Source organism: Silurus meridionalis, chromosome 7 (genome assembly GCF_014805685.1).
Source record: "Silurus meridionalis isolate SWU-2019-XX chromosome 7, ASM1480568v1, whole genome shotgun sequence".
In the NCBI taxonomy this organism is placed as follows: Eukaryota; Metazoa; Chordata; class Actinopteri; order Siluriformes; family Siluridae; genus Silurus; species Silurus meridionalis.
The window spans coordinates 6,663,279-6,681,242 of record NC_060890.1 but is presented as its reverse complement, the minus strand read 5'-3'; the positions used below and the strand labels follow the sequence as shown (position 1 = coordinate 6,681,242).

Sequence of the window (17,964 nt, the reverse complement as noted above, 5' to 3'; positions counted from 1 at the left end):
ATCGACACTGACAAACCCAATTCCAAAAAAGTTGGACCGCTGTGTAAAATGTAAATAAAAACAGAATGCAATGATTTGCAAATCTTTAAAATTCATATTCTATTCACAATAGAACATAGAAAACATTTCAAATGTGTAAAGTGAGGAAATGAACCATTTTATGGGGGGGAAAAAAGGTCACATTAAATTTGCTGCAACACTTCTCCAAAAAGTCTGAAAATTGAGTGGTATTAAAATTAAACAGTTGGAAAAAATTTTGAAATTAATGAGGTTAATTGACAACAGGTCAGATGGGTGGAGCTTCACTAATATTTGAAAGACTGTCAACAAATTGGGGAACAATTTCAGAATAATGTTCAACATAAAATTGCTAAACAGTTGAATATAGCGTCATTTGCATTACATATCATCATCAGAAGTTTAGAAGAATCTGGAGAAATCTCTTTGCACAACGAAAAGGGTGAAAATCTATATTAGATGCCAGTGAAAAGTGTGGGTACTAAGCTAGCCTGCCTGCAGTCCAGGCCTTTCACCATTTGGAAACATTTGGCGCATCAAGAAACAAAAAATACAACAAAGAACACCCAGAACTGTTAGAATCCTGTATCAGACACATTTGTCCTATTCCTTTCCCAAAACTTCTCAATTCCCAGATGTACACAGACAGAAGGCGTGATGCTACACAGTGTTAAACATGGCCCCGCCCTGACTTTTTTGAGACCTGTTGCAGCAAAGTAAAAACAACCTTATATTGTATATATTCTCAGTTTAATCACTTGATTATTTTTTTTGTTGTTGTTGCTTGTTTTATTGTAAATAGAATATGGATTTATGAGATGTTTAAATCATTGTATTTTGTCATTATTTACATTTTGCACACTTTTTTGGGATTAGTGTTGTAGAAAGTATAAAAGATTTTTTTTTTTTCTCCACATCATGAAAATAGTAATATACTGTAAAAAACAGGGTCTGTCTGTTTTCATATCCGTCTCATCTGCTTCATTTTGCCTGAATGTTAAAGAAAGAACACTATGCACTATTGTGCCATCGCCACCTTTACTTTCCAACTAACAGCTACACCAAAAGCTCTGGGAAACACGTTTGTTCATGTTTCCCAGAGAGCCTGGACGGAGATTTGTATTCTTTTACATAAAAAAATAAAGTTTTAATTACATGAAATGTTCTTGAAAGCATGTACGGAAATGATGGGAAGCCATGCATTATGTTGTGGCCTTGTAATATGAGACTGTGGTATGTATATCATTTGGAAAGCTGGATGATCTACTTGAGTTCAAAACTGATATTTTAGGGAAACAAAACAAGCATTTGATCTCAGACCCTTGCTGTATTTCAGTATGTGTGAGAATTATAGGTTATTTTTTTCTGGGGTAAATTGTGTGTGTTGAATTATGAAATTCTGTACCTCAGTGGACATGCGGCCTGAGGATTTCCTAACAGTTGCTGCTTGATGACTGTATTAAGCTGCGGTTTGGTTTTAACTGATGAAGCAAGTTGTTCTGCATGTTTCGCTCTTGTTTTTAGGACGTGCGAACGTGCCGCTAATTTATTCAGGGGAAATATCAGTTTTTTATGTGCTCTTTTGCTTTATATCCTACCATGTTTTTTTTTTCTAGCATCAACATCTTGTTTATTCATTTTCAATCATTCCACATATTCAGAAAGAAATGGACACGTCACCCAAACTGTTATGACCTGGCAAATGTTGAAATGTGCTAAAAAAAAGAGATGCAAATAAAGCATTGTTTAAACTGTCTTTGTGAGCTGATTGCTTTTTTTACGGAAATATGGGCAGGTGACTTAAGTATTTCAATTGGAAGATCTTTTGATTTATATCCTCCATGTAGTACAAAAAAATAAACCCAACTATCCTCAGTTTTCATGGCCAAGCAGTCACACACCTTATATATCCATATACTAAAAAAAAATTATGTATTGGAAGTATTGGAAGAACAAGCTGTTGAGATAAAAAAAAGCACTGCAAACTTTCTTCTCTAAGACCTTAGGAGAATTTGACACTTAAAATCTAAATGGCAAAAGTCACCCTTTATTATTAGTAAAACAAGGTATATATGCCACACTGATCAGTGGTAAGAAGAGTTTTCCGAATGATTGGCTGGGAAAGAGTAATAGTGATAAGACAAGGAAGAGTCCATGCGAGAGCAGAGACCTTTAATAAGAGCTGGTTTAGTCAGAAGTTTGTCTGGTAGCAGAAGAAAGATGATCTGAACACAAGCGAAGACAACTACAAAACAAGGAGGAAGCAGACTGTGCTTATAAACAGCTTATGAATTTAGCAATCATTTAGCTTTAGGCTGAAGTGGTATTATACACTGCTGGTACCACTCGACTCCAGAGCAGTATAAGTGTCTTTTCTGGACTGATGAATCCCACTTTACTATCTGGTAGAACAAGGGTTTATTCAGAGTTTGAACCTCTTAGTTCCAGTGAAGTTAATGTTCATGCTACAGAGATTCTAGTCACTTGCACCTTTTGTTGTGGCACATGGGGACCTGTGCAACTGGTGCAATCCCTACCACGTGCATTACCACGTACACACTCCATCACTGAGATCTCCTCACATGTTAGTTTCTCACCGGAAACATCTTACTTCCGCACCCACCCTACTCGCCAAATTGGCTCGCCAGACTTCGGCCTTCAGATGAAGATCCAGCTCGCTGTTTTGACACCATTGCAGAGATCCAGCACAAAAAAAGAAGACTTTTGAAAAGAAAACTTTCAGGACGTATTCTAAAAGTGGCAGGAACACTGTAAGTGCTCTATTGCCTTGCAAGGGGACTATTTTAAAAGTGATATTGTTTAACCGTAGATAAATAAATTACTTTCTTGTAAACAGCTAGTCTTGAAACTTTTTGATGCCACCGCTTAAAAGCCAGATGAAGGGTTTCAAATAAGTCCTTTTCTGTATACCTTTTTAGCACCACATCAGCAGTACATGATCTTATACAGAAATCATTTTCAGTTAGGTATATATATATATGCTATTAAACGGGAGATCAGAAGTTCTAGCTTGGCTGTGCTTTAAATATCTTCATCCCTTTGTGATTTCTGTTAATCTAGGCAATCTTCTCATTGCCTTATTATACCTGATGCCTGCTGGGATTTCTATGGAGGACGAATCTAACAGCCTTGAGGGGTTGAACATGGAAAATGCATAATATTGAACATTTTTTAACTTGATATGGCCCTGTTTATCTCTAAGTCCTTTTTGCTCTTTTGTATATAAGTAAAAATTTCACTGAAAAGCACTTTGTATTCAGGAAGCTGAGCTTGGTCCTGAGGACGTGCGAGTCTGTCCGGATTTCGGGTCGAGTTCTCACTGGCTGTGGATGTCTGCACGGCTTTGTCGCACTGCACCCGGGACTGCGACAGATCTTCACAGCGCAGAAGTGCATTGTATTTGCTTTTCAAGGCGCTGTACTGAGCGTCCACCTCATTTAGCAGTGACATACCCTGGCTCTCAACTGCCTCAAAATGCCCCCTATAGGCGTCTATGTGCTCCCCATGTCTCAGCTCCTCATCCTTGCTGCCAGCTTCCAGCATCTGCCTTTCGCTCTTGGAGCACCTCAGCGCTTGCCTCGTCTCCCACATCTGACTCACGTCCTCCTCTGAATAGAAGTTCAGAGCATCCGGAAAGATGCGCGAGGCTGAATCCGAACGCACCACCTGCCGGAGTTCCTCGACTTCAGCCTCAACTTCAGTCAGACGAGTTTTATAGGCTTGCAGCAGAGTCACACGTGGTTCCAGCTCACTGATCTCTCGGGCCAGAGCCTCGGCCTCGTGCTCTGCCGTCTCTCTCAGGGTTCGCTCTAAATGCAGCTCTGCCTGCAGGGAGTGCAAAAGTGCAGAGTGATCTTCCTCCTCTTCCCACTGGTGTTCTTCTAGAGACAAAGTGCCTGTAGATACGAAGTGCTCACTGGGTGGATACCTGTAATACACAGAGCTATATATCAGACTAATGAAGAGGATATAATTGAATTTGACTGGAATTGGATCTATCAAATCAATCAATCAATCAATCAATCAATCAATCAATCAATCAATCAATCAATTAATCAATCAATCAGACTGTCTGTCTATCTATCTATCTATCTATCTATCTATCTATCTATCTATCTATCTATCTATCTATCTATCTATCTATCTATCTATCGGGAATCCCATCCTTTTAAAACAATCTGGAATATTAGAATTGTACTAAGAGACAGATTTTGATGCATTGTTCCTTGTTATGTAATAGTTCCTGTAAAATCATGGTCTCAAGTAAATCTATGAACCAGGTGAAATGTTTAAATTATACCGTAGATCAGCCTAAATTGATTTCCAGTCCTAAACCAGGGGCAGATCCTAAAAAATTTTTGGGGTGGCATGAATTATGAGGGGTGACAACACTGAATATACACTGTTCGGTGTAAATAATGCTGAGTTTCGCAAACTTGACAATCTACTCTCTGCCATTGTAGACCTTTGGTGATATTTGATTATCTTTAGAGCTGAAAAAAAACTCCTTTCACATGTTGCGCTGCTCACTGGTAACGATTAATCGATGAACGATTTGTTCATATGGAACGTGTCCTTAATGAGACTCAGAAGAACGAGTCTTAAGAGTGATTCGTTTTATTTTCTACTGGAAACGCATGAGCAAAATCTCCATAGGTTATGTACAGGAAACAGAATTGAGTGATTCAACTCTTCTGGTCCGAGTTATTAATTCTTTTATTGATCATGTGACTCCCATAGACTCTATCCAGTGCATTTCACAGGAAACAAAATTGAGTAGTTCATCTCACGAATCCTTTGGTCCGAATCATTTGTTCTTGTATCACCAGACTCCTATAGATGCTTCACAATGCAATAGATCAGGTTTTCTGGTCCTAATCTTGACATTATTGTTACAACAACTATGGAAGTCACATGACAAAAGAACTAACGGCACGGACCGAAAGCTATGAGAGGTGAGCTACTCATTCTGTTTATTATCATTTGTCCTCCGCTGCATTGCCAATATTTTCATTATCAGAACTATTCTCAAAGTTGATGTATGTAGATGTGTTGGGGGATCTGTTTATTAAAAACTTTTTTTCTGATCAAAGGAACAAAATAATCAGACAATCCTGAAGGCGCCAGTGACGAAACAACATACTGTTAAGATACAAAATTGTTAAGATGTTAATCAATTTGTTCGGACTACGCTTTAATAGAAAGACAAGATTTCTTGCCATTATTTACAGGTATATGTTTTTTTTGTTTTTTTATGTCATCACAATGAAGCACTGCTGCTGTAAATGAGCAAAACTGATCAAAGAAAACTAATTACATTTATATTTTATACATTGGGTTACCAATGCTGGGGTGACACACGCCACCCCGTGCCCCCCCGGTAGATCTGCCCCTGGTTCTAACTATTTTAATACCAATACTTTACAGATTTGACACCATTCACATTCTTGTTCACATCATGCAAATTGAATTTGTTGTGGTCAATGATTAAGATATTTACTTGTCTGATTGGCTGATAACTGGCTTTTCAGGATCCAGAAGATCTGGTGTCAGCTTCTCGATCTTTCTTTGCAGCTCCTCCACCTGACTCTGTAGCTCATTGATGGTGTCTGTGAGCCTGCAAAGAAGAACAAGCTCATGTTTAACTCACACTCCATGATGTTCGCAGCTCTCTGCTTTGATCCTGAGCTTGGATGACCTTAGCATGTATGCAAAGGTTTCCTTCAAATTCTGTGGTTATTTCCCACCTTGAACATAAAATGCTGGTAGGTGTACCCCAAGTGTAAATGTGTGTGTATGTGTGGTTTTACTCCAAGCCCAATGTTCCTAGAATGGAATTGAGGATAAAGCAGTTTGTAAATGCTATGAACTTCACTGTACGCAAAATAAACGGCATATGTAAGAAGCTTATATAGTATTTATCTTTCGATGTGAAATACACACAAACACACACACATACACACACAGACATAAAGTCTGTCTTACCCCTCGATCTTAAGCTGGTCTGAACGGTTTTCCATGGCGAGTCTTTGGTTGCTTTGTTCCAAGTCCCGTGCAGTGGCGTCTAGCTGCTCGTAGACTTTAGCATGCTGATCATTCACTGACCTGAGCATTTCCACCTGCTTAGACAGATGCTGAAAAAAAGAAAAACACCTTAGGAAATCTGCCATTTGTATTCTAATCTATTTCACAATTATTTAATGAAGCTTGTGGACAATCTTATATGTGTGTCACTTTGTAGTGATATACAATATACATTATATTAACTTTGGCCTTATCAGTGACTTGCAATGCACCAGACACTAATAAAAGATTATGATACTTTTCCCAGTAGTGCTAAGTCAACCTGAGACATAAAATAAATGTATGGTAGTTAATAAACGGAACATTCTCTCAGTATACAGTATCTACAGAGTCCATATCTCTGAAACAAAGGCTGACCCCATTAAGCCTCATAATAATTTACAGACCCACGCTATTACAAGGTAGACCTCATCATTAACATAACCCATAAGCATGAACATGAACCATAAGACACTATACATTAAAGGAACCCTACAACAACTACAACAACGGAGGTTCTATGATATTAACTTTAACAGGAGGTCAACATTTTTCAGGTCACTCCAGTAGTCCTTCAATCATTCTACTCAATTATCCTGTATATAATTCATTGTAAACCCAGATTATCCATAGATATGTATATTCTGTATATTCTAGACAAGGGGTCACCAACCTTTTTAAAACTGAGAGCTACTTCTTGGGTACTGATTAATGTGAAGAGCTACCAGTTTGATATACACAGTTTTCAGTTTGATCTGAAACAACAAATTTGCTCAATTTATCTTTTATTATATGTTATTATTAATAATTAATGATATTCATCTATGTGAAGACACCGATCATGTTAATGATTTCTCATAATAATTATCATTAATGATTTAACAAAGTAGGAAACAGCTATTTTTAGAAAAGGCCCGCGGGCTACTCATGTGGTCCTTGCAGGTGAGCTGGTGCCCACGGGCACCACGTTAGTGACCCCTGTTCTAGACTATCCTCATATCTATATATCATCTGCATATATAATATGTAGTATAACTTTTGTACAATTAAATATACATTGTACATATCCTATATTGTACATTTTTATATTCAACATTCTTCACACATATTTTGTAGCTTACACACATCCTGCATGTAATATGACCTGTTTGTATATTTATAAATATACGATCAGGCATAACATTTCACACTGATCAGGCACAACATTATGGCCACCTGCCTAATATTGTGTTGGTCCTCCTTTTGCTGCCAAAATAGTCCTAATTCATCGAGCATTAACACCATTAACTTCTTCAGCAGTTTGAGCTACAGGAGCTCGTCTGTTGGATCGGACCACACGGGCCAACCTTCGCTCCACACATGCATCCACTGTTCCTTTGCTTGGAACACTTTCAATAGACATTGACCACTACAGACTGGGAAAATCCCACAGGAGCTGCAGTTTTGGAGATGCTTAGATCCAGTCGTCTAGACATCACAATTTGTCCCTGGTCAATCTCGCTCAAATCATTACACTTGCCCATTTTTCCTGCTTCTAACACATCAACTTTAAGGAATAATTACTCACTTGCTAATATACCACACCCACTAACAGGTGTTATTTACTTCACGTTCATAATGTAATGCCTGATCGGTCGGTCGGTCGGTCTGTCTGTCTGTCTGTCTGTCTGTCTGTCTGTCTGTCTGTCTGTCTGTCTATCTATCTATCTATCTATCTATCTATCTATCTATCTATCTATCTATCTATCTATTTATCTATCTGACCATTCACTGTGTAGAACCATGGTTTTATTATGACGGCTTCAGTCCGTCAAATACTCCAAACCAAAGCCACTTAAGTTATTATTTCTTTTAAATCAGTGTTTGGAATTTGGTATTTAAAGAAACCAGGGACTTTTCCCCCACTAATTTCTTTGGAATTTTTTCATTTACACCTTTTCCGATCCAACCATCGGCTCTTCCCAGTCATACCACGACCACAACTACCAGCTGGTGAGGGTTGAGACTAATGTGTTAACTTATAGCAAACTTACCAAATCTTTGATAAAAAATCTTTGACCCAATCTTTGACAAAAGCCCATGATGTCCTAGTTTAACTGTAATTTACAGGTATGAGAGCTTGGCCAATTTTGCTCCCTTGAATCCTGGATACAAATGGCTGAAACACTGTCAGGATACAAACTGTCAGAATCTCAACATGTTTGATCGAAAGCCTTATTGTTGACGCTTCAAGTCATTTGCTTTGGGTTTAAAACAAATGAATAAAAAAAAAAGTATTGCAAATAGAAGCCAACTACAGATTGAGAAACAACAAGGATTCATACACTCTTCATGATGCTTCAAGGATGATTGTCTGTACCTCGATTTCCTGTAGCTGCTCCTGGTTGGTGGTATACATCTCCTGGAGACCTTCTTCCAATTCATGATTTCTCTCCAGGAGGGTTTTGCCCAGCTCAGCAGCCAAATGAAGATCTGAAGAGTGTCAAAATGGAAGCAAACAAGATACAAAAGCACAAGATTTTTGACTGAGCTCATACAAGCAAATGAGACTGAAATAAAATGGCATGCAGTAACATGAATATATTATATCATTTATATTTGCAAACCGAAAAGTACATTGTACAAACAACATATTGGATTTCTTGCAAAAGCCTGTAAAGCCTGTTAAAAGTAAGTATTTGTGTCAGTGAACATCAACAGTGAAGTATTTGTGTCAGTGTCAGTGAACATCTCATTGCCATCAGAATAACAAGTCCCTTTGTCATTGTTCAGAAACAAGATCCTCAAAATACTTAATGTAGTGCACAGTTTCAGTGTTTCCCAATGTAAACAATCTGGATTACACTAAAAAATGGAATCTTCGGTTTCTGGTTCTTGTATGGTATTAGTCCTGTAAGAGTGGGTTTTTCTGCAGTTTTAACTGTGTGTTGAAACTGCAGAAAAACCCACTCTCCAGGACTAATACCATACAAGAACCAGAAACCGGGCAGGAAAAATCACTACTGACCCTTCACACCTTTCAGCCGCTACAGAACTCTGTTTACCAAAACTGCCAGTCACAGGAATCACCCTCATTAACAACTCACCATAATTATATTCTCTGCTTCATATCTATAAGTACAGCATTATCAGAACTGTCAGTCATCACATCATCTGTATATGTTACACACACTATTGCTGCTGTATATTGTACAAAGTTCTAAAGTAACTCTTTAATTTAACCTATTAAATACTCTTGCTGTCTGTATTGTCTCACATTGTCTGTATTGTCATGTATAGTCCAAACTGAATGTGTAGTGTTGTTCATGTCTGTTCTTTCGAGAGTCACTATTGGCTGGAACCAAATTCCTTGAGAGTGTCAACACACTTGCTCAATAAACCTGATTCTGATTCTGATACCGTATGTGGGATTTTGATTTCAAGAGACCGGACAGACTTCACACTTTGACTGCACTGTAGTAAAATTTGTTCATTTCCTGGTTGTTCATCTATTTTTAAAAATTGTAATTCTGTGTTTTGCTCTGTTTTTATCTGCTCATTAAATTGAAGGTTCACGAGATTCACCTTTGACCTGTTTTAGAGAACTAGTTGATCATTAGTTGATCTGATGGCGTACACTCGCCTCCATTAGTGACATTAGTGACAAGATTCATCTGCACAATTCATCAATTCAAGTCACGTTTACAAAAAAAGTTTCAAAGAAATGCCTTGCGGTTTTGGGGGTTAAGACAATTCAGGTGAGAAGCAGTATAATAGATTTTGATCAACATGACATGGACAGTTAATAATGTAGGAAACAGCAGACAATTGTTCACAATTAATTAAATGAATGTACCAAAACATTTACAATTTGTTCAACTGGAAATTGCTTTTATGACGTCCACGACTGACTACATGATGTGCAGAGAGTTTGATTTTTCATCTGAAAAAACGCTTCAAAACAACTGAGAAAAACTGCAATTCAATGCTTTCCTTTCTTTAGTAATCCATCTCTCATCATCGCTCCTTCCTGTCAAGTCTCATTCATGAGGAACTTGTCTTGTCACAGGATGTGGTGCAATGCATCAGTTGTAGGAGCTGCAATGTTTCCGTCACAGATATCTCTGTGTTCGAACACATTATTGTCTCAAAGCGTAAACATAATGTGTCTTTCAAAATGAAGTGAGGAAACGAAATATCTGTAATACACAGGCTCATGTTCTGTATTTGAAAAAATAGCCAGTTAGATGCTCAATGGCAGAATAAAAAAGTAAGCTGTTTTACCATGCTCCAGATCTCGGTGCTCATACCACTGTTCTTCCTCTTTCATCTCGAACTCCTCTGCTATCATGTCCGTAAGCATCTTCATTCGGAAAACCAGAAATGAACAGCTGTTATACCAAAGCAAAGTGCTGCGTCTGTTTCTAATTGCATAAATTTACTTCTAATAGCATCCGTTCCCTTTTACTTACTCCGTTCACAATTAACACAGAACGATGGATTTCTCACTCTGTCTCTATCGTTCTCTCTCTCAGGAGAACAGGAAGGAGGAGATCAACGTGGCACGCTCTCTGTAACTCAGATAACGCTGTGACGCAATCCGTGCCAGGTTTATCACCAGTCTAATGATATGTGTGGACCTGAAAGGCGTACAGAGTACAGGTACAATCCAGGTTCAATCCGTGATGTCACCACTTTATGTGTCCTCAGTCCACCAGCATACGGTAATCTTTATTAATATTGGCACCCTTGGTGGATATAAACATTCTGCTGCAATGGCTTACAGTTGCTTCTATCAGTGGACATGTGATACCTCAACAATGATGGAAGTGTAATTAATGGACATTCGGTGTCACCCAGATGAGGAGGGATTACATTTTGAGTCTGGTTCCTCTTAAAGTTTCTTTAAAGAGTTTTTTTTTCTTGCATTTATTCATTTATTAGAGATATAAATATATAGATTCATTTAAACATTTTGAAGGTTATATTATAACCTTTGTTTTGGGACAATGTCCATCGTTAAAAGGTGAATACAAATAATGTGATTGAATTTTTGAGCAAAGAATTTTGTGAAAAATTTTTCACCCAAAAAAAAAAAAATATTGGCACCCTTATAAATTCATACGTGTAAAATATATTTAAAGTATACAGTGGTAGAGAGTAACGAAGTAAATTTAATTCGTTACTGTACTTGAGTAGTTTATTTTGAGTATCTGTACTTTATTTAAGTAAAAGTATGTTTTTCCTCAGTTGCTTTGGAGCGTTTCTCAGATCAGAAATAGAATTCTTAAAACTACTTGTTCAACCTCCACATCATGTAGTCACTTGTGCTCATCATAAAACAATTCTTGTAGCTTTGATCAAATTGTGAATGCTTTTAATCGATTGTGTACAATTGTCTGCTGTTTTCTACATTATCAGTTGTTTATGTCAAGTTGATTAAAATATATTATACTGGTTTCACCTGAATGGTCTCAACCCCTAAAACATCTCGGCATCAGTCTATTGAATAAGTCATTGAATGCAAAATGGTTAAACCAGTTGTCATAATCTGTCAAGCTTAAAATCTGTCATCTAAAATGTTACTTATTTTGTAAATGTGACTTGAATTGATGAATTGTGCAGATGAATCTTGAATGTCACTAATGAAGGCGAGTGAACGGCATCAGATCAACTAATGATCAACTAGTTCTCTAAAACAGGTCAAAGGTGAATCTCGTGAACCTTCAATTGACGACAGACAGAGCAAAACATAGAATTACAATTTCTGAAAACGGATGAACAACCAAACAAACGAAAACTAGTACAGTACAGTAAAAGTGTGAATCCTGTCCAGTCATATTTGTGCTGCTGAAATTCATAAATGCCGTACAGAAGAATTTTGCATTTTCAATCATTGAGATCCAAACCATAGTTTATATCAGAAAAAATACTGAAACTGTGCAACATGACTAAACATTTTGACGATCTTGTTTGTGAACAATCACAAAAAGACTTATCATTCTGCTGCCAATGAGCTGTTCATTTACACAAATAGTAACTTTCGAGAGATGAACTAAGGATTTAAAAAAAAAAAACAAAACAAAAGAAAGTACAGGCTTTTGCAAGAAATCCAATGTGTTGTGCTGTTTGTACATATTGCTTTGAGAAGTGCATTTACTGGTTTGCAGATATTAAGGATGATTCGAGAAATGCTCCAAAGCAACTGAGAAAGAATCCTACTCTCCTGAAAAAATAAATAAAGAAAAATAAATAAAGAAACGACTCCACCTTCTGGTGGGACCAATAATCGCCGTAATTGTTTTTGACGGACGCCTTTACGTGTAACACAGGAAGCATTCACGGAAATATTTGAATTAGTGAATTGTTTACTTTACGGATTGTCCAGAGAGACGATGTGGACTTTAAAATCGCACCACACCTGCAGGTTTGTTTGTTTATTTGTTTGTTTGTTTGTTCCTTCCTTTGTTTGTAGGATTGAAAGAGTTTGGCGCAGCGCCGATGCGTTTTACTGTGTGAGAGGAGAAGCGTGTACTTGTCCTGTTCTTATGTCGATGTGTCTTCTACAGATGAGGACGCTTCTGTTCGGTGTTTGGGTGGTGGTCTACGTTTCAGTTCTTTTGGTAGCTCGAAAGATGTGGACTGCCAAGTACACGAGAAGTCCCCTTGCTCGGACGCTTTTCATGAACGCGCTGACCAACTCGGATTTTGAGCCCCAAGTACAAGAGGTAATTCTCTCCAAATGTCTCCTGAACTTCTGATCCCTTACTGATGTATTGGGGTTGATAACTATTCCTTCAAGATCTCCTTATTCTTTACTAGATGATGCATAACATTTTAGATCATCATGAGGATGGACTTAAAGGAATCTGTACACACATTGGATTTCTTGCAAAAGCCTCCACTTTTCTCAAAATCTTTAGTTGATCTAAACAAACAAGATCGTCACAATGTTTGGTCATGTTGTCATTATGATGTTCAGTATTTCCTGATATAAACTACTGTTTGGGTTGCAGTGATTGAAAATGCACGAGGCTGAATTTCTTCTGTACGTCATCTATGAATTTCAGCAGCACAAAAGTATTTCTTTGGTTTATATCGATCGCATGAGACCGGACAGGATTCACACTTTTTTATTGTACTGTAATAGTTTTCGGTTGTTTCCTGGTTGTTCATTCATTTTCAGAAATTGTAATTCAAGTTTGACCTGTTTTAGAGATCTAGTCGATCGTTGGTTGCCGTTTGTGAAATTCAAGATTCATCTCCCCAATTCATCAACTCAAGACACATTTACAAAAAAAAGTGTAATAGAAGTTTAGGCTTGACAGATTCTGAAAACTGGTTTATCCAGTTGATTTTGCATTCAATGACTTATTCAATGAACAGATGCCGAGATGAGTAAGGGCTTAAAACCATTCAGGTGAAACCAGTATAATATACCAGTGCCGGATTCAAGGTGGAAGTTGGATTGCATCAAGGAGCGGCTCTGAGCCCTTTCCTGTTTGCAGTGGTGATGGACAGGTTGACGGACGAGGTCAGACAGGAGTCCTTCTGGACTATGATGTTTGCGATATTGATATTGTTATTTGTGGTGAGAGTAGGGAGCAGGTTGAGATGAGCCTGGAGAGGTGGAGGTACACGCTGGAGAGAAGGGAAATACAAGTCAGTAGGAGTAAGACAGAGTACATGTGTGTAAATGAGAGGAAGGGCAGTGGAGTGGTGCGGTTACAGGGAGAAGAGGTGAAGAAGGTGGAGGAGTTCAGGTACCTGAGGTCAACAGTGCAAAGTAATGGAGAGTGTGTTCGAGAAGTGAAGAAAAGAGTGCAGGCAGGGTGGAGTGGGTGGAGAAGAGTGGCAGGAGTAGTTTGTGATAGAAGAGTATCTTTGAGAGTGAAAGGGAAAGTTTATAGGACTGTGGTGAGACCTGCGATACTGTATGGTTTAGAGACAGTGGCATTGAGTAAAAGACAGGAGGTGGAGCTGGAGGTAGCAGAGCTGAAGATGTTAAGGTTTTCGTTGGTTAGTGACGGCGATGGACAGAATTAGAAATGAGTTTATTAGACAGCGCATGTAGGACGTTTTGGATACAAGGTGAGGGAGGCGAGATTGAGATGGTTTGGACATGTGCAGAAGAGGGACACTGTGGCGACCCCTAATGGGAGAAGCCGAAAGAAGAAGAAGAAGATCAGGTTGGCATAGACAACTGATAATGTGGGAAATAGCAGACAATTGTACACAATTAATTAATTGAATGTACAAAAGCATTTGCAATTTGATCAAGGCGATGAGAAATTGCTTTTATGATGTGCACCGCATGATGGTTAAACAAAGAGTTTTGAGAATTCCATTTCTGATCAGAGAAACGCTCCAAAGAACCTGAGAAAAACTGTAATATCAACAGTCTATAAAAAAGGTTCAGGACTGCAGTTTGCATGAACATTTCTGTAATGACTGAACAATACACCTCAATAATTAAAAAAAAAAAAAAACCTATAATGAATGGATATTCAGTGTCATATATGAGGACAGGTTCTTTTTTAAGGCTGGTTCCTTTTTAAGGTTTCTTCTTCATACCATCTCAGGGTGTTTTTCCTTGCTACTGGCTCACTTTTAGGTACTAACGTATAAATTCATATTTTATAATCTCCACTGTTAAAAGCGCAATACAATTTAACTTTTGATGATGATAATGATGTTTCCCTTCCCCACAGTGGTATCACTGCACTCCTGACTTGCTAGGCGAAAAGATCCAGCACTTGTTCGTACAGAGTCAGTTAGATGAAGATACCCAAACTTTCTTCAGAGGAGTGTGGAGAAATCTGGCTGTGTCCTTACCCAACTCTACCACTCATTCTTCTCCTCCATCTTTAGCCCGATCATCTCAAGGACCTCCATCAACGGGTATATTTTCTATAATAAATGCATGTGTTTGAATGGTGCCCCAATGTGTGAAATTTCGCTCGAAATTTGGAGTTTTATTTTGAAGTGGTCTAATCAATATGATCATTTGATTGTTCAAGAGTTGCAGGCATTTTTTCCCCACAGCACCTTTATTTCACAGGCTCAAATGTAACTGGACTCTCGACAGACAAGCAGTTTAATGGCCAGCCGTGGAAAAAACAGTTTGGCGTTTATTTCGGTTGCTGGTTTACTAAAGTGAACGATTCCATCAGCTCATTGCAAGTCTCCCACCTACACTGGACCCACATTAGTTTGCCTATCGTACATACAAGTCAACAGAGGATGCAGTTTCCACCGCTCTTCATTCAGCTTCCCACCTGGATGAAAACAACACCTACATAAGGATGTTTTTAGTTCTGCGTTCAATACGGTCCTCCCCACTGTACTGATTACTAAGCTTAGTGACCTGGGTATCTGCACCTCCACTTGCAGATTTGGACTTGGACTTGGACTTGGAGTTTCTCACCTCAACCCTCATTCTGAACAACGGCATCCCCCAGGGCAGTGTTCTGAGCCCTCTTTTACTGTTTACCCATGACTGTGCTCCTTTGCATAACTCCAACATCTTTATCAAGGATGCAAATGACACTACGGTGGTCGAACAGATCAGCAACGACGGCGAGTCTGCCTACAGGGAGAGATTCAAAGCCTCAATGCCATGAAGATTAAAGAGCTCATTGTGGACTTTCAGAAATCTAACAGCAGGAGACATTCCCCAGTCTACATCAATTGAACTTAGGTAGAGAGGGTCTCCAGCTTTGTGAGTTTACATCTCTGGGAATTTGTCCTGGCACCAGAACACATTAGCTCTGGTTAGGAAGGCTCAACAGCACCTTTACTTCTTGAGGGGTCTAAAGAAAGCTCATCTGTCCCCAGGGATTCTAACATGTTTTTAACGCTGCATCATTGAGAGCATCCTGACCAACTTCATCACTGTACGGTACGGAGGCTCCACTGTGTGTAAACACAAAGCCCTGCAGAGGGTGGTCTAAACCGCCCAACGCAACACTGGCACCCAACTATCTCCCATTGAGCACCTTCACCACAGCAGATGTCTGCGCAGAGCTCACAACATTATCAAGGACTCCTCGCATCCCAGTCACAAACTGTTTAAACCCACCTTTCAACAAGAAGGAGATACAGGAACATACGCATCAGAACCAGCAGGTTCAAGAAAAGCTTTTTTCCATCCACCATCACATTACTGAACTCTACACTACACCGTTAGATCACTGTATAAACACTGTATATAACGTCTGTACAATTATACATACAATGTAAATATTACTGAACTCTACACTACACCGTTAGATCACTGTATAAACACTGTATATAACGTCTGTACAATTATACATACAATGTAAATATTACATACTGTACATTTATATACCCCTCTTTCCCTACACATATTGTGCCTTACATACATCTACATATTACACTGTATATAAACTTTCTTTCGGCTTCTAGATCTTTTCATCTATCCATCCATCCATCCATCCATCTCAAAAAGTCTTAATTTTGACTTTGTGAAACCTGCAGAAACCCAGGTGGGATACAGGGGCAAAATTCAGACTTTTGTGACTAGACTTATGAACCTGACTGTATGCATACAGGTGTATTGTCATGGTGTTCATCAACTTCTGTCACTTCTCTTGGTGTTTATTAACAGGTTTCTGGGCCGAGGCTCCATGTTTGTTTTTTCCCAGAACCAATTTCGCCAACTTCTCCAAATCGATCCCGACTGGAAAGGAGAAAAGCTTCTGGATCTCGGAGCCGGGGACGGAGGCGTCACGGATGTAATGGGCTCGTTCTTTAAAGAGGTTTATGCAACTGAAGTGTCGCCTCCTATGAGATGGCATCTCCAGAGAAAGAACTACAGGTGCACATTTATACTTACACTTAGAACCGAGAGTGATATCCGATGACTTTGCCATTAAAACAATTTTTCTGTTCGTCAGATTGTTGGAAATTGACGAATGGCAAAATACGGGTTTCCAGTATGACATCATCTCCTGTCTGAACCTCTTGGACCGATGCGACGAGCCTTTACAGCTGCTCAGAGACATCAAGAAGGCTCTGGTACCTCGCACCGGACGGCTGATCCTCGCAGTAGTTCTACCCTTTCAGCCTTATGTGGAAATACGTAAGTGTGTTTTTTTTAAATTATTTAATTATTACAGTTTTTTCACTTCTTCTTCTTTCGGCTTCTCCCATCAGGGGTCGCCACAGCGGATCATCCGTCTCTCCATACCCTCCCCCTGTCCTCTACATCTGCCCCTTTCAAACCAAATAAAAACATTTTCAATAAATGTATCATTTAAATTTAAATGTAAAAACACCTCCCGCTCGCAGGAGGAAGATGGGTGCGTCCTGCAGAGCACATCTGCGTGAACGGCACGACTTGGGAGGAGCAGGTCAGGAACCTGTCCGACATCATATTCCACAGCATAGGATTCGAGGTGGAAGCCGTGACACGCCTGCCGTATTTATGCGAGGGAGATATGCATCAGGATTACTATGTGCTAGACGATGCCGTGTTCGTACTTAAGCCTCAGGAATGAGTCGAAGTTTAATTCACATTCAAGGGACCCGATTTAAGGCATGTGTATGAATAGAACGAATGATCTATTTTAAATATTGTAACCCGTATTACTATTATAGCGACTTAAAATTCCAGACAAATGAATATTGAAGCCATGGTAAGGATTTTTTTATGTTTACTGGGAAAGTATTTTTAAAAAGCAATACAGACACATGAAGAACCACCTTCGACACTCAGATATCAAACGATATGGACAATGGATACACAAAGGTTCTGCTGATGGGTTGATGGGAAAACTGGGCCATGTGGCCTCCTGTGCCTACTCTTCATACTGGAGTTTTCTGATAAAATATCAGTACACAGTGTCCATAACTCATTTG

General features: G+C 38.9%; 2 protein-coding genes across 3 annotated transcripts; one reads left to right on the top strand and one right to left on the bottom strand.

Moving 5' to 3' along the window:
* Positions 1-1,626: 1,626 nt before the first annotated feature.
* Positions 1,627-10,681, bottom strand: cdr2b (cerebellar degeneration-related protein 2b). Of its 2 annotated transcripts, XM_046854010.1 has the most exons (6): positions 10,554-10,681; positions 10,366-10,444; positions 8,462-8,574; positions 6,025-6,173; positions 5,540-5,656; positions 1,627-3,967 (listed from the first exon to the last, which is right to left on the bottom strand). In XM_046854010.1, exons 2-6 carry the CDS (start codon positions 10,442-10,444, stop codon positions 3,211-3,213), a joined length of 1,215 nt encoding a protein of 404 aa, XP_046709966.1. In that variant the 5' UTR covers positions 10,554-10,681; the 3' UTR covers positions 1,627-3,210. The 2 variants fall into 2 exon arrangements, with proteins under 2 accessions (XP_046709966.1, XP_046709965.1); XM_046854009.1 differs by having other exon boundaries at positions 10,366-10,655.
* A 1,950-nt stretch (positions 10,682-12,631) lies between these two features.
* On the top strand, positions 12,632-17,929 carry mettl9 (methyltransferase like 9). The gene is given in 6 exon segments (XM_046854165.1): positions 12,632-12,809; positions 14,793-14,871; positions 14,874-14,982; positions 16,712-16,921; positions 17,001-17,185; positions 17,395-17,929. Coding segments are annotated over 6 exon segments (966 nt in total). The 5' UTR covers positions 12,632-12,635; the 3' UTR covers positions 17,604-17,929.
* The last annotated feature ends 35 nt before the right edge of the window (positions 17,930-17,964 follow it).